The sequence below is a fragment of the Carassius carassius genome, chromosome 30 (genome assembly GCF_963082965.1).
Source record: "Carassius carassius chromosome 30, fCarCar2.1, whole genome shotgun sequence".
NCBI lineage: Eukaryota > Metazoa > Chordata > Actinopteri > Cypriniformes > Cyprinidae > Carassius > Carassius carassius.
Window position 1 is genome coordinate 4,499,812 of NC_081784.1, and position 15,550 is coordinate 4,515,361.

The window sequence follows — 15,550 nt, forward strand, 5'->3', positions numbered from 1 at the left end:
CCTGGCAAAGAGCTAGAGAGAAGCCGCAGACGTGTGAAAGAGTCCCGACGGGGGCTTCCTGGGATTGGCTAGGCATCGTTAGTCTCCAGCACTGTGAAAATGGAAGAAAGTGACAGCCTAGACCCAAGCTATTAACTCAATCAAAGAGAAAAGCCTTTAATTGCTGTGAAAAATCGTCCAGAAAAGGGAAAGCCTGCTGCTAGTCATGTGAGGCAAGATGTTTTTTCTTCTCGTGCAGGTGCACAGTTTTGCGTATGAATAACAGCCACCATTTGAACCGTCCGTTATAAAGTGACTGATGTACATGGATTTCGGCAGGGAGGTGTGAAAACGAAGATGGAGAAACCACAAACAAAATGCTTGTGTCTGAAACCACCAAAACATTAGCTTTTACTTGCCTTTTCTATCTGTTAAAGGAATAGTTCGCCCAAAAATAAAATTTCTCCCATCATTTGCTTACCCATGCCATTCCAAAATAAAGGTTCTTTACTGGCTTATATCGTTCCATGAAGAACCTCTAACATCCATGGAACCATTCCATAAAAGGTTGAAAATAGTGGGAAAATGTTCCTTAGATTTTAAAAATGTTCTTCACACTAAGAAAAAAAATGGTACTTTTAAGAATAAATCACTGAAAGGTTCTTTGGGGAACCAAAAATGTCTCATCACTGTGAAAACCCCCTTTTAGAATCTTATTTTGTGTGTAAGACTTACTTTCTTCTTACTTTCTTACTATGTTGGTCACCAAATAGTTGATCATTGATTTCCATTGTATGAAGAAGAAAGAGTGAGATATTTCTCAAGTTATTTTCTTTTATGATCCACAGAAGAAAGAAAGTCATGCAGGCTTGGAACGAAACAGGGGTGAGTAAATGAAGACAGAATTTTCACTTTTTGGTGTATTGTCTCTTTAAGTTGTTAGATCCAGCTCAGAATCCACCTCACGAAAAAATGTGTCATACTCGAGAAAGCAAATGTGGAAAAAATGTGTTGCTATAAGTGGAACTACTGCAGAAACAGAACCGCTCCTAATGATTTTCAAAGGTATTTGGCACAGTTGAGTTATAAGTCGTCTCTTATGCAAATGTGGCATCTGATATTCATGTTCAATATTTTTGATAGAGAATGAGAATGTGTTTATATCTTCATCATTTTAGTTTTAAATGTTAAAGTCTCTACTGCAACAACACTGTTTATTATTATTTTCCACCATGTCTCTCTGACCCTTACAACTAAATGTACTATTTTTGTTGCTGTCCCTTTAAGAAGACTATGTAAACAGCCCCTTTGCATATGAAACAAGTTATATGAGTTCCTCATTTTTACACATTTTAGCCAGAAAAAATACAGATGTTTTATTGTTGCTAAATATGTTTATACACTTTGAATAATAATAATAATAAAAACAAATTTTATGGTAAATCTAATTTTATTTGGTAAATTCCATGAACACACAATAAAAAATATATAATTCTTAACCATGTTTTAAGTTCTTTATAGTTTTTTATTATTATTATTATTTTATTAATTTTTTTTTATTATTGACTCTGTAAAATCTGTATTACAATTATATTTACTTGAGAATTAATTGAAAAGTTAAACATTAAAAACCACTGTATTAGTATGTTGTTGTCTATTTTGATGTTTTTAGCATTCAATAAAAATATAGTATTTTGTGAGTATTATTTGATATAATGCTGTTGTTGAGTCATTTATGTTTAATGAAAGCTGTCCCATCTTTCAGTTACAGCCTCTTCGCACAACCTGCATTGCAACCATGTTTAAATAGGAGTTAAGACATCAACTCTGAGATCAGAACATGTGTTTGTGTGTGTGTGTGTGTGTGTGTGTGTGTGTGTGTGTGTGTGTGTGTGTGTGTGTGTGTGTGTGCATGTGATAAAGTAGATGAGTGTTTGCACCGCACTGATCTGCCTCCCACATTCCGCTCTGCCAGGCTGAGTAAGAGGAGTGAGATGGGATGACCTCTGACCTCCAGGTTAACAACCCACAGCCATTTGTTAGCGTTTAGATGAAGAGGCATCCCAACTCGACCTGTAAATAATGAGTGATGGGGCGCAAACCAGACCGTTTCTTCATAAATCACAGCACTCTGAGCCTAACAACTGTGCATTCCTTCCCATAATCCACTTCATGGATTGATTTAAGGTCTGGTTTCACACTGCACGTCGTACCCGGCAAATTGCCGGAACTTTGCCGGGTTGCCTTCTGTGGGCCTTTCCCGGGATTGATTCCGGCATTGAACCCGGGTCGGGGACCTAGTAACATTGCTGGGTTCAATCCCGGGATGAGCGCTGTGTGAACAAAAGCCAGATCTAATGCCGTGTCGAAGTGATGACGCACGTTATCGCACGACTCTTTTACCGGCTGTTTTGAAGGAAGATCAACGTTCACGAAAAAAAAAAAAATGTGCAAACTGTAATGAAGGAGAGATCAGTTTGTTCGTCACTTTCCGCGCTGACGCCGAGATCATTCACTAGCTTCAGTGAAAGTATAACGTGCCTAACGTTTTCGACTCGTACATTACATGTCACGTCCTGATGTCACGTGTCATTACGGGACCTTTACGGGTTGTGTGTGAACGCACACACATATTCCGGGTAATCACTGGCAGTGTGAAAGTGCAAAATCTAGCGACCCGGGAACAATTGCCGGAACACTTTACACGTGCATTTGCCGGAATCGCAGTGTGAAAGGGGCTTTAGTTTTCGAATTTGGTGAATTTTCACATGCAAAATCCAGTCATTTCAATAGGAATCCACAAAAATGGAATGGTGTGTGAGGATGAAATATTAGAATTTGATTAGATTCACGTTGATCAAGTAAATCTGCCACACTGGCCAACAAAAATTTGCTTGGTTTTAAAATGACTTTCTTTGTGAGTTGTGCTTCATACATTGTTACACTATTGATAACGGGCCATTTTTGTGCACAGAAAAGTTTGCTGAAATTTTGATAACGTGACTGCACCTATAGCCTTCATATATTGTCTTCTAACCCTATTTGTTATGCTTCAGGATGAAACTTTTCAGCTGGGATCAAAGTTCAACTCTAGCAACTCTATTTGACCAAACCGAGCTTGATGACGGTCTAGTACAGGTGAATCTGACACCTCGGGATGGCTAGTTTATTTAAACAGAACCCTGCTGCTCTGGAGCGAGAGGTTCGTACCTAGAAGCTTGTGTGAAATTAATTGCCCTGTTTACTCTCTCTCAAATAACAGCATATATGCAGCAGGTGCCACAGGAGACCTCATCATCACAGGCCTTGATTCATGCTCATGCCACATAGCTGCCATCCCAGAAGGCCAAGCAGCAACAAATGCCAGCAGAGAAACATTGACAGCAACTGTTTCTCTGGCCTTGGTGCTAACAGCCTCCATCAGCACCAAGAACACTATGCCAGGTGAAAAATTTGATGGCCCACGGTCCAGAGGGGCAAAGACTGAGCGAAATCACAGCAGAGCGCTGGGCAGTTTCAACAGGGTGAGAAATAACACTCCTAGGATTTCATATGTAAAGTTGCTTTTTAATGATTTGTATCATAAAAAGCGCTATACAAATAAACTTGAATTGAATTTAATTGAATTCATATCAGTGTTATTATAGTGAACTTAAACAAAAACCAAAAAAAAAATACATTTTTGTTGCTTGATATAAATGTTAACTGAATTAAAATAAAGTACATAAAATAAAGAAAATAAATAAAAAGACCATTTAATGCACTACAAATACTACATTTATTCTATTGTATTTAGTAAATTTTATTTTAGTACACTACTTATCTTAGTACATTTGATTGAACAAAATTACTAAAACTTTAACTGAAATTTAAATACAAATGGAAAATATAAAAATAAAAACTAATTTATTACATAGAAGCTTCTGTTAAAATTAATAAAATAAATGGTAACTTAAATAAAATAAATTATTTTTAAAAATTTACTATAATATAGTATTATAATATAATGTAATATTTTATAATATTTATTTTATTTAATAATTATTTAGTTTAACGATGTACTAAAATATCTAAAACTGAAATAAAAAGTATTAAAAACTATATAGGTAAAAATTATTAAATAAACTTAAACTTATCATATTTTAGCTAGTTGCCAAGGCAACATTTCTCATTTTCATTTAGTTTAACTTGACATATTAAAATAACTAAAGCCGAAACCAATAATCATATTTAATATGAAGATGGAAAAATATAAAAATAAAAAATAAATACAATTATTAATAAAACCTGTAGGCCTATCAATGATACTAAAATAACTGCTCCATATATACCACATCAGAGAGAGAGAGAGAGGGAGAGAGAGTTTGCTCTATTATTGCATTTCTTGCATATGCATTCAACAAAAACTTCTGTATTAAATATTACATATATTCTTTGCATATTGTTGGTGCATCTGGTAAAGAACAAACTATGTGACCACAAATGCAAAAATCATGGCCCCAAACAGCTGCAAAGCACACTTGATTATATACAACATTTTCTGCAATTCCAACACAAATATTGACCATTTACCAACATTTATGGACTAGAAAGTGGGCCGTTTCCTGTCTCACAGTTGAAAGTGCAAACCCTCTCTGGCATTCAACATAAATGCCTGGGTTTCAAGGTCCATCAAAGCTGCTCTGTGTCCAGGCTGTAGGTGGACCAATGTGCATCTCTCTCTCTCTTACTCTGTGGCGGTCATGTCCCACCGGGACGAGCTACACTCACTCTCTCACTCAGTTAATGGGGAGCGGCTTCCCGCAATCAGCAGTCCTAACCCTGTGTACACAGGCAGACATCCATGTAGAGGCCAGCGGCCGCAGGGAGGGGAGAAAATCTCCTGTTCCCAGCACTTAGTGGCCAAAATCTAGCGCCTGTCACATATAAATGAAAGCATAAGGTGGATGTGCACCTGTGGCTCCCACTGTCTGTGTGTGTGTGTGTGTGTGTGTGTGTGTGCGTGTGTGTGTGTGTGTGTGTGTGTGTGTGTGTGTGTGTGTGTGTGTGTGTGTGTGTGTGTGTGTGTGTGACTGTTTGAAAGAAAGCTTGTGGATCTCTGGTTACCCTCCTGAATTGCGAGTGCACAAACATCTCTACTCTTAAGCCCAAATAGGATTCTCATGATTACTCAGCTCACCTTACATAGTGTCTCAACTTCTTGTTTAACAAAACAAAAGCACAACCATGAAGATGCACTGAGTCTGCAGCCGAACTCACAAAAACCCATATCAAACTGCTATTTTTACTGTCCTTGGGTGAAAAACATAGCTACTTGTCCAATAAAAATGAATTCTGCCTCTGATGACAGAACAGGGTGCCTCAAAAAGGCTATCAGTTACATTTTAAGTTAACGTTTAAGGAGTAAAAAAAAAAAAAAAACCTTTCTCTGAGATATTGGGAAAATTGTTGTTGTTGTTATTCATTTTCAAGTCAACTTTCTATACATATAATGCTATACATTTTTGTGCAGTTAGTAATAAACTTAAAATGTTATATAACACATATTACTGGACATTGCTAAAGAATATTGAATCGTTCAGTCAGAAATGTTATAAGACATACTTTTACATACAGCCAATTAATATTTGTTCACAAACAATCGTTCTGTTCATGTGAGTGGTTGTAGAGAGATAGTGAAGTGATGTGAAGTGTGGTGACCCACCGTGAGCGCGGAGAGTTTGTGCGCGTCTCCTGCGTAAAGAGCGCAGAGCAGCAGCAGGACCGAGACGCGCATCCTCACAGCTCTCCAGACGCACCAGATCCACAAAGACTTTCCTTAAATCCCGTTCCTTCACAGCTCTCGGTGTGAGCTCGGTGGCGTCGGTGTGGATAGTGCTCTGTGGGACTTCTCTGTGCGCAATGAAGAGAAGCGCTCGGTTCGGACTGTCTTGACTCTCTCGCTCTCTCTCGGTGTGTGTGTGTGTGTGTGTGTGTGTGTGTGTGTGTGTGTGTGTGTGTGTGTGTGTGTGTGTGTTTATCGGATGCCCGTGCTGTAGTCAGGAGGTGAGTTTGGGTGGAATCTCTAACAGATGCTGGTAGCTGAGATCTTCTCCCTCCCTCTGTTCTTTCTACTCAACAACACGCGTAAATCACTCTCTGTTTGGAACTGATCAGCTGAACTGAAGCTGAAGTGATGAGCTGTGCTGGTTTTTATTTTATAATATAACATAACATAATATAATATAATATTCAAGAGGTAAATAATTATATGACATTTCTGACTTTGGATATACATACACACGATCTATGTAACGTGTTGATGTTTAACACTTTCAATCTTCATTTAAACTCCATCCACTGAAAACCATCATCTCCAGCAGAAGCACCACCATCATCATCATCATCATCATCATCATCATCAGTAAAATTCCTCTGGTATCTCACTGTGCGTGTCTCTTTGGCTTGTTTGCACTTACATGCCAGATTAGCTTAAAGTAGTTCAAAACAAACACTTCGAAACGCATTTCTCCAATTCTCTTCAAGCCAAATAAGTACACATATGGCAGCAGTTATTGAAACTCATAACAGTAGCTATTCCCACGAGTGCAGAGACAAAACTGCACATGTGGGGTTTCAGGGGACTGTTCATTCAAAGGGCACACTTTCTGTTTTTGCCTCTCGTGCTCAGTGAAGCATGAGTTCACTCACTCACTGAATTCAGCTCTTCATCATCCTACATTGATATCGAGTGACTGGGTGTCTTGCTGTTGTAATCCATGGCGTTTCATTACGAGTCTTGAGATTTGACGAAAACCTCATTATAAAAGCCAATACAAACCTTCATGAAATAACTCCGCTGCAAAGTGTTACAGTGAGTCTGGGCAGATGTGAAACCGCAGTTATACGAACATTGGCGCCATCTACAGGACACATGTGAAGATGCAGCTCAATATCAGAACATTCACCAGAAAACTAGCTGGTAAAATGGCAATATACAGGAATAATAATAATAATAATAATAATGATCAAAAGCTTTAATAATTTATTAGTTTTTAATTTAATGAATATTTAAGTTCGTCAGTATCATTATTTTGTTGTTGTTATACAGTTTAAGGAATTATTATGTGTCGGTTTATTATTAGATTGTAAATTGTAAATTTGGGAGGATTTCCTAAATTTGACAATTTATCTGAATTAAAGGGAAAAAAGGAAAAAAGTGATATTTGAATATTTATGAAACAAAAAAATGTACATGTTATTTAGTAATTAGTATTACCATAATTATTATCCTGGGAAAATTACTTTTTACACGAGAACAGATCACTGAAAACTTTACCAAATTTCTAAATATTTCACAATAAATACCTTGAATTTCTGTTACTTAATAGAGAAATCTTTTTTTCTCGATTTATTTATGTAATAATTGATTGTATGTTATTTAATTTCCTATTCTTTATTTAATTTGTCTTGTTTGATTATGTTTATGTCTGTTAAAAACGAATAAATACAATAATACAAATAAATTATCTTCGCTCGTCAGGATGTACCTATCAGATGTTTTGATTTGTGTGCTTAATGCAGTCGGAATTAAGTTTTATGTAGTAACAGAATGCCAGCATTTCCAATTCAGCCAAATGATTCCGCCACTGGCCCACAATCCTTTGTGCGCTTCGACTGCGTCACCGGAAGTGCGTGCCGTGGACTTCCTTTCTCTCCTCCGCGCGTGGTTTGTGGCAGCTGTGGGGTTTATGAAAGATTTATCAACGCATTAAACAACAACTAGACTAAACATTCATCATGTCTTTCCCGATAGAAGATGAAGAGGTGAGTGCGCGTGCCTGTAGTGTCACGAGCTCGTGTGTGTGAGACTCAAGTGTAGCGTGTGTTGATGTTAATCAGCGTAGCATCGCCATAAGACTTCATTTTCATTGCCTTTGTCAATTACAAAAGCCATCCTGCATTTGTAGGACACACTTGTAGGCTATTTGCATAAACTGTTCATATGTCAAACTGATCATTGTTAACTCTGTGTTTTTGTTTGCAGTGTGACCCTTACAGCTACCCCACTGATTATGACTATCACACCGGTGAGTGTCTGCTTCTACAGCAGGACAGATCAATACTTTGTTTTTGTTTGTGTGTGTGTGTGTGTGTGTGTATATATTTATATATATATATATATATATATATATATATATATACATGCATACATTACATATATACATACATGTATACACACTGCCTTTCAAAAGTTTGGGATCAGTAAGATTAGATTTTTTTTTCTTATAAAGAAGTCTCTTATGCTATTCATGGCTGTATTTATTTGATAAAAAATACAGAAAAGAAACTAATATTGTAAAATATTGCAATTTAAAATAATGGGGTTCTATTTTAATATACTATAAAAATGTAAAAAAAAAAAAAAATATTCAAAGCTGAATTTTCAGCATCATTACTGTTTCATAATCCTTCAGAAATCATTCTAATATGCTTTAAATAATTTAATGATTTAATATCAATATTTGAAACAGTTGTGCTGCTTATTGATTTTTTTGGGACCTGCGATTTACTTTTGTTTTCAGGATTTTTTGATATGATTGAAAATTATTGAAAATAGAAATATTTTGTAATATACACGACCGTGTAAATGTTTTTATTTTTTCAGCAAGGATGTGTTAAAAAAGTGCAAATAAAGACTTTGCCAGAAAAGATTTCGGTTTTAAATAAAGCCTATTCTTTTTAACTTTATTCATAAAGTAATCCTGAAAAAAGTATCACAGGTCCCAAAAAATATTAAGCAGCACAACTGTTTCAAATATTGATATTAAATTATTTAAAGCATATTAGAATTATTTCTGAAGGATTATGTGACACTGAAGACTGGAGAAATGATGCTGAAAATTCAGCTTTGATCTCAGAAATTAATTATATTTTAAAATATATTAAAATAGAAAACCGTTATTGTAAAATGGTAATATTTTAAAATATAACTTTTTTTCTGTATTTTTGGTCAAATAAATGCAGCCATGAAGAGCAGAAGAGACTTCTTTAAAACACATAAAAATGCTTTATTGGTCACAAACTTTTGAACTTTTACATTGTATATGTATAAAATTTATAGTCTGATTTTTACCATCCCAACATAGCTTCTGAATAGATTGAATAGCCTCTACATAGATCAGTGAGTAGATGTGTGCTATTAAGGGGTTCAAAGGAATAAAGTATAAATTGTGTGTTCTGCAGGTGACCCTAAAGCTGATCTTGCGTTTGAACGTCAGTATGAGCACCAACAGACGTATCATGTGATCCCTGAGGTCATCAAGAACTTCCTGCAGTATTTTCATAAAACCATCTCAGACCTGATTGATCAGAAGGTTTACGAGCTGCAGGCCAACCGCGTGACCAGCGAGAGCATTGAGCAGAAGATCTACGAGATCCAGGATGTTTATGAGAACAGGTGTGCAGTCCTACAGTTACAGACTGGGTTCCAGGGCCTGGAAATGTTGACTAATATTTTATTTCATTTTAGCTGGAACAAGCTCACCGAACGCTTCTTTAAGACATCTCCATGGCCAGAGGCAGAAGCCATCTCTACCCTGGTTGGTAACGGTGAGTGAATCCCGTTTTTGCAGCGTTCAGGTATCAGAAGCTCTGAATTGAAGCTCTGACATGGGCATGTTGTTTTGTCTGTAACAGATGCGGTTTTCTTGATCCTCTACAAGGAGCTGTACTACAGGCACATCTACGCCAAAGTCAGCGTGAGTGTGTTTGCTCATCTGTCTCTCTTTATGCCAAGAAAAGTTTTTGTGAATGTTTGTAGCCCCCTAGATGGATTGTCAGCTCATGGCTGTCAATAATGAGACTTTTACTCACGTACAGGGAGGTCCAACTCTTGACCAGAGGTTTGAGTCCTACTACAATTATTGCAACCTCTTCAACTACATTCTCAGTGAGTGCAATCTCATCATTTACATGTGATGGGCAATAGTTCAAATGTTTGTGAAGTGTTTTTATATATATATGTTGTATCTGGATCTTTACTGTATTAATTTGCAATATCCTAAACAATTTGAGCCTTTTCAGAGTAAAAATATTAAAATATATATATATATATATAGACAATATATCTATTTAGGCAACATTTTATAAATGATTAATTTCAATTACAGTAATGATTTGACAATTCCTTATATTATAATAAAAAAAGTCAAATTATATGCTGTTTTCCATATCACTGCTATTAAAAATTTTGGATTATAAAAAGATTTCTTTAAAAAATAAAATCACAGGTTCCACAAACTATTAACCAGCACACCTGAATTCAACGTTCATATGTTTTTTTGAGCAGCAAATCATCATATCAGAATGATTTCTGTTGGGTCATGTGACACTGAGGAGTGGAGTAATGATGCTGAAAATTCAGCTTTGCATCACAGGAATAAATTAAATTTGAAAATACATAATTTAAAGCAGCACTTTGGAATTGTAATAATATTTCACAATATTATTGTTTATTGTATTTGTGATCAAATACATGCAGCTTTGGTCTTAAGAAAACTTTCAAAAACTTTCATAAATAAGTCATTGTAAATAAATTGTATTAAAAAAGCATTTATAATTGTAAAATAATAAAAATGAAAGGGTTTTGTGTGTAGATCCCCTTGACAAGTAGTCAATTTAAGTAAGTTTGATGGATTGTCAACGGCACATGATTTATTATTTTTAATGTTGTCAGATGCTGATGGACCAGCACCTCTGGAGCTCCCTAACCAGTGGTTATGGGACATCATCGATGAGTTCATTTACCAGGTAAGAGTATCTTGCTAGTTGAGGAGACTCTTTGTGGAACCTTCTGTGTTACTGATGTTCAAATAGAAGTGAATACATTTATTCATCTATCTTATCATTTTCTAATGAAATGAACCAGTTTAGCAGAATCTCAGGTGCTGACCTCTCTCTCGCTCTGTTCTGTAGTTCCAGTCTTTCAGTCAGTATCGCTGTAAGACGGCCAAGAAATCAGAGGAGGAGATAGAGTTCCTGAGGAGTAATCCCAAGATCTGGAACGTACACAGTGTGCTGAATGTCCTTCACTCTCTGGTGGACAAGAGCAACATCAACGGTCAGCTGGAGGTGTACACCAGCGGAGGTGAATGATGCAAACCAGCCCTCATGTACAGTCTTTCTTGTTCGTCTGATCCAGATGTCAGTGTGACGCTTGTGTTTGTGTCACAGGGGACCCAGAGTCCGTGGCTGGGGAGTACGGCCGTCACTCTCTCTATAAGATGTTGGGTTATTTCAGTCTGGTGGGATTGCTGAGGCTTCACTCTCTGCTGGGCGATTACTATCAGGCCATCAAAGTCCTGGAGAACATCGAGCTCAACAAGAAGGTCATACAATGTCCCACTATTGTCATTGAGTACGATTGTCTCAAGACCAACAAAAGAGTTGGGTTTGTGTGGAAGCATATGTTCAAAATCAGATCTGGTTATTTGTGTTTTTCAGAGCATGTATTCACGTGTGCCCGAGTGTCAGATAACCACATATTATTATGTGGGTTTCGCATATCTGATGATGAGACGCTATCAGGACGCCATTCGTGTCTTCGCCAACATTCTGCTGTACATCCAGAGGACCAGAAACATGTTCCAGAGAACCACCTACAAATATGAGATGGTCAGTGCATTTAAATGTAAAAGTATTTATCTTATTTGTATAGTATATTTCTTTCTTTTTTTGCTGTAAAATGCTCTATTACAATAAGGAAAATGCTAATTACATTCAAAATGTAAAAAATGTACACATTACTGTAATTGTAATTATTGAATTATGCAAAACCTGCTGTAATTAGTGTATTAATGTTCCAAGTGTTTTACTAGATTGTATTTGTTTCTATCTGGTGTACTTTCTGTTGTGTTTTGTCATAATGGTGTGATGCTTAATCTACATCGTGTATTGTGTGTTGTTCAGATTAATAAACAGAACGAGCAGATGCACGGGCTTCTGGCCATCGCTCTCACCATGTACCCCATGCGCATCGACGAGAGCATCCACACACAGCTGCGTGAGAAATATGGAGACAAGATGCTCCGCATGCAGAAAGGGTGAGAACACACACACAGACGCACATTTTATGTACTGGAGGTACCACCATGGTAGGAGCCTCTTCTGCTCATTTATTTCAAGAAAATACATTAAAACATTAATATTGTAAAACATTACAATTTAATTATATAAAAAAGATAACATTTAATTTATTCCTGTGATGCGAAACTGAATTTTCAGCATCATTACTCCAGTCGTAAGTGTCACATTTGCTTCAGAAATAATTGCAAAATGTTGATTTGAGAAACATTACTTGTTGTCAATGCTGAAAACACTTGTGCTGCTTAATATTTTGTACGGAAATGATGATAGTGTGTGTGTGTATATAATGTAAAATACCATTGGACAGTCTTCAATGTAAAAATGAAATATACAATCAAACCTACATTTATTCAGACACCTTCAACATTTCTCACATTATTGCAGTTTTGCTATATATATCAAAAATTATATCTGGTGTCTGAATAATGTTTGGTTTGACTGTTAAAACTACAAAGTAATTCAGTCAAGAGCAGTGAGTGATTTTCATTTTCTTGGATTAACATTACAGCAGCCAGTAGCTAAATTAGACGCGGTCACTTTAAGAGACGATGAACGCATCCAATATAATACACATCAGATTTTTTTCCTCAACTGTTTACTTTTACTTAAGAAATAACTGACAGTTTTTTTCGAGCATAATTTCCAAGGTGGATATTTTGACATATTTTGTATGTATTTGTTGGCACAAGAGCAAAAATAAGCAAATTCGGTGTTCAATTGTTTTGAGACGCCTTTCTGTGCCTTGAGCCCTGAACACCAGAACACCGCGAGTACTGAATTGGGCTCTTTTACATCTTTTTGTTTGTTCAAACTGCGATTTGTATTTGTTCGTTCAGGTGCAGGAGGGACTTCGAGGAGAACTTCGCAGAAGAGAGCTCGGTACAGTGTCGCTGTCCGTGATACGCGGCTCTCGATCTCTCGTGAGAACCGAATACAGCGCGCGAGTAACCCGCTACGTTGCTCTGTTCAGCTTTTCCGCGTCTTGTGTTTGAATGCTTTAATGTTTAAATCGACAAGCGGTACGGCTTAAAAACACGTGAAAAAGATAAGCTTTCGTGACAATGTGCAGCAGTGGCCCGTCAACTGTCCTGAGCATCTTTTTTAGGCTGGCCTCAGCCAGTCGGTTATATAAAATATCAAGGTGAAAGTCATCATAGCTTGATTAGCTCCCAACCCAACTTTGAGAATAGATTAACGGCGATATTTTTTTATCGCCCGATAAGAGTCTCACGTTAACGCCGATAACGGCCCACCACTAATATATAATCATCTAAAAAATGGGGGGGGGGGATTTCTCTTTTTCAGAGATCTTCAGGTGTTTGAGGAGTTGTTCAGTTTTGCCTGCCCCAAGTTCCTGTCACCCGTAGTTCCAAACTATGACAATGTTAATCCAAATTACCACAAAGAACCATTCCAGCAGCAGCTCAAGGTGTTTGCAGAGGAAGTGCAGCAGCAGGCGCAGCTCTCCACCATCCGCAGGTACAACACCAGTTTAGTAATGTTAAGGGCAGTTCTGTCTTCTGTTGATGGGATTGTAAGCAGTGTAATGAGCTCTCGGTCACCTTTAGCAATCATTCTCCTATTTCTAGGGTTAGGCATGGGTTTTTATTTGACCATTCAGATTCCTGTTTTGTTATATTGCTATTAAAGGGACAGTTCACCCAAAAAATGAAAATTAACCCATGATTTACTCACCCTCAGAGCGTCCTAGGCTTATCTAACATTCCTCTTTCAGATGAACACACATGGAGCTTACGATGCGACTTCTGCTACGCCTATGTCATAATATGTTTGAGCACCTTGTCGTGAATGCTCCTGCTTGAGCAACAGGAAGATGGAGATTAGAGTTTATACATTTTTAAAAATCTATATTTTTCCTTTCACTAGTGCATCATTTCACTTCAGAAAGCCTTTATTAACACCCCGGAACTGTGTGGAATAGTTTTATGATGGATGGATGGATGGATGCACTTTTTTTTTTTTTGGCTTCAAAAACAGGAGCATCATTCACCGCCATTATACAGCTTGGAAGAGCCAGGACAATTTTTTTTTTTTTATAACTCCAATTGGAATTGTTTGAAAGAGGATTGTCAGATGCCTAAGAGGCCCTCAGGGCGAGTAAATCATGGGCTATTTTATTTTTTTTTTTGTGTGTGAACTATCTTTTTAAAAATTATATTAATTTTCTTTTAGCAAATGCAAAAAAAATGTATTTACATTTTTTTACTTTTTTTTCACACCTTTTAATCTGCCTATTAACAACTATTTCTAATTATACCGGCCAGCCCAGCTGATGGCTGAATCTTCTATTCCCACAGCATGTGTAGAAGCATTGGTTATTAGCTTGTTCATAAGTGACTCTGTGTGTCTCTCTCAGTTTCCTGAAGCTCTACACCACCATGCCCGTGGCCAAACTGGCTGGGTTCCTGGACATGTCCGAGCAGGAGTTTCGCATCCAGCTGCTGGTCTTCAAACACAAGATGAAGAACCTGGTGTGGACCAGCGGCATCTCTGCTCTGGACGGAGAGTTTCAGTCTGCGTCTGAGGTCGACTTCTACATCGACAAGGTGTGTGTGTGGAGTTCCTGTCTAGGCCTGCCAAATTGAACACTTTTAGTTAGGAGATTAAATATAGGGCTACAATCATGTGGTCAAAATTAATTCATTGTTTAATAGGCTATATATATTTAGTTTTAGTGGTGAGATGCCTTTGTGTGTCACTCTAAAAATAAATTTACTCTGTCTTCATTCAGGATATGATCCATATTGCAGACACCAAGGTTGCACGTCGCTATGGAGATTTCTTTATCCGACAGATCCACAAGTTTGAGGAGGTAAGAATAATTTGTATACAGTGAATTATTAAATAATATATTCTGTACATTTATTTCCCCTTGCCCAATTACGGTTTATGGATCTATTTTTGAATTAAACATCTATGTTGTCACTTTTTGATTGTACATTTATCTTCTGTAGCTTAACCGAACGCTGAAGAAAATGCCTCTGACTGGTGCCCCTTTGAGTTCAACCAGCTCCACGTCACGTGCCACATAATGCAGGTCCGCCCAGAAGAACGAATCAAAGCCCAATTTGATATGACTGTGATATCCACCAATCACAGGCCATCCTTCTCAACCAATCATATATTGTAGGCTCTTTCTGTTCATTTCACTGACTTGCTGTAGTCTGTCATAAACAAGTGAAACTGATGGAAGTCCTTTTTCAAAGTCAATAAAGTTTGATGTGGCTGAACTGCAGTTTGGAGTCTTTCTTAAATACAGTGGGGCCGAAACAAAGTTCTTTATTCATAATTCTTGCGTAAATTACCAAATTAAATTCGGTCACAATTTACATAATGGTTTTATAATGCTTGTTAAAAAAAAAAAAAAAAAGAGGCTCTAAGCATCTGTACATGCACTTACATTTTACAAACATGAAGGCCTTCT

At 37.0% G+C, this 15,550-nt stretch overlaps 2 protein-coding genes across 2 annotated transcripts in view; one reads left to right on the top strand and one right to left on the bottom strand.

Moving 5' to 3' along the window:
- Nucleotides 1-5,969, bottom strand: part of LOC132110444 (SPARC-related modular calcium-binding protein 2-like) — a 29,321-nt gene extending 23,352 nt beyond the window's left edge. Inside the window, exon 1 of the mRNA XM_059517054.1 lies at nt 5,684-5,969. Within this exon, the coding sequence (XP_059373037.1) occupies nt 5,684-5,755 (72 nt within the window). The 5' untranslated portion in view covers nt 5,756-5,969. The remainder of the gene's footprint in view (nt 1-5,683) is intronic.
- A 1,660-nt stretch (nt 5,970-7,629) lies between these two features.
- On the top strand, nt 7,630-15,356 carry LOC132110439 (eukaryotic translation initiation factor 3 subunit L-like). The gene is made up of 15 exons (XM_059517036.1): nt 7,630-7,785; nt 8,006-8,048; nt 9,205-9,418; nt 9,491-9,570; nt 9,658-9,719; nt 9,841-9,910; nt 10,697-10,770; nt 10,936-11,107; nt 11,194-11,348; nt 11,464-11,634; nt 11,929-12,062; nt 13,411-13,584; nt 14,483-14,672; nt 14,858-14,938; nt 15,081-15,356. Exons 1-15 carry the CDS (start codon nt 7,759-7,761, stop codon nt 15,156-15,158), a joined length of 1,725 nt encoding a protein of 574 aa, XP_059373019.1. The 5' UTR covers nt 7,630-7,758; the 3' UTR covers nt 15,159-15,356.
- The last annotated feature ends 194 nt before the right edge of the window (nt 15,357-15,550 follow it).

What these genes read in the sequence shown, in the direction of transcription:
- LOC132110439 (XM_059517036.1), top strand. Translation starts at nt 7,759, where the DNA reads ATGTCTTTCCCGATAGAAGATGAAGAG. An exon ending in CCACCTACAAATATGAGATG is followed by an intron (nt 11,635 to 11,928) that starts GTCAGTGCATTT and finishes TGTGTTGTTCAG; the next exon opens with ATTAATAAACAGAACGAGCA. An exon ending in TCGACTTCTACATCGACAAG is followed by an intron (nt 14,673 to 14,857) that starts GTGTGTGTGTGG and finishes GTCTTCATTCAG; the next exon opens with GATATGATCCATATTGCAGA.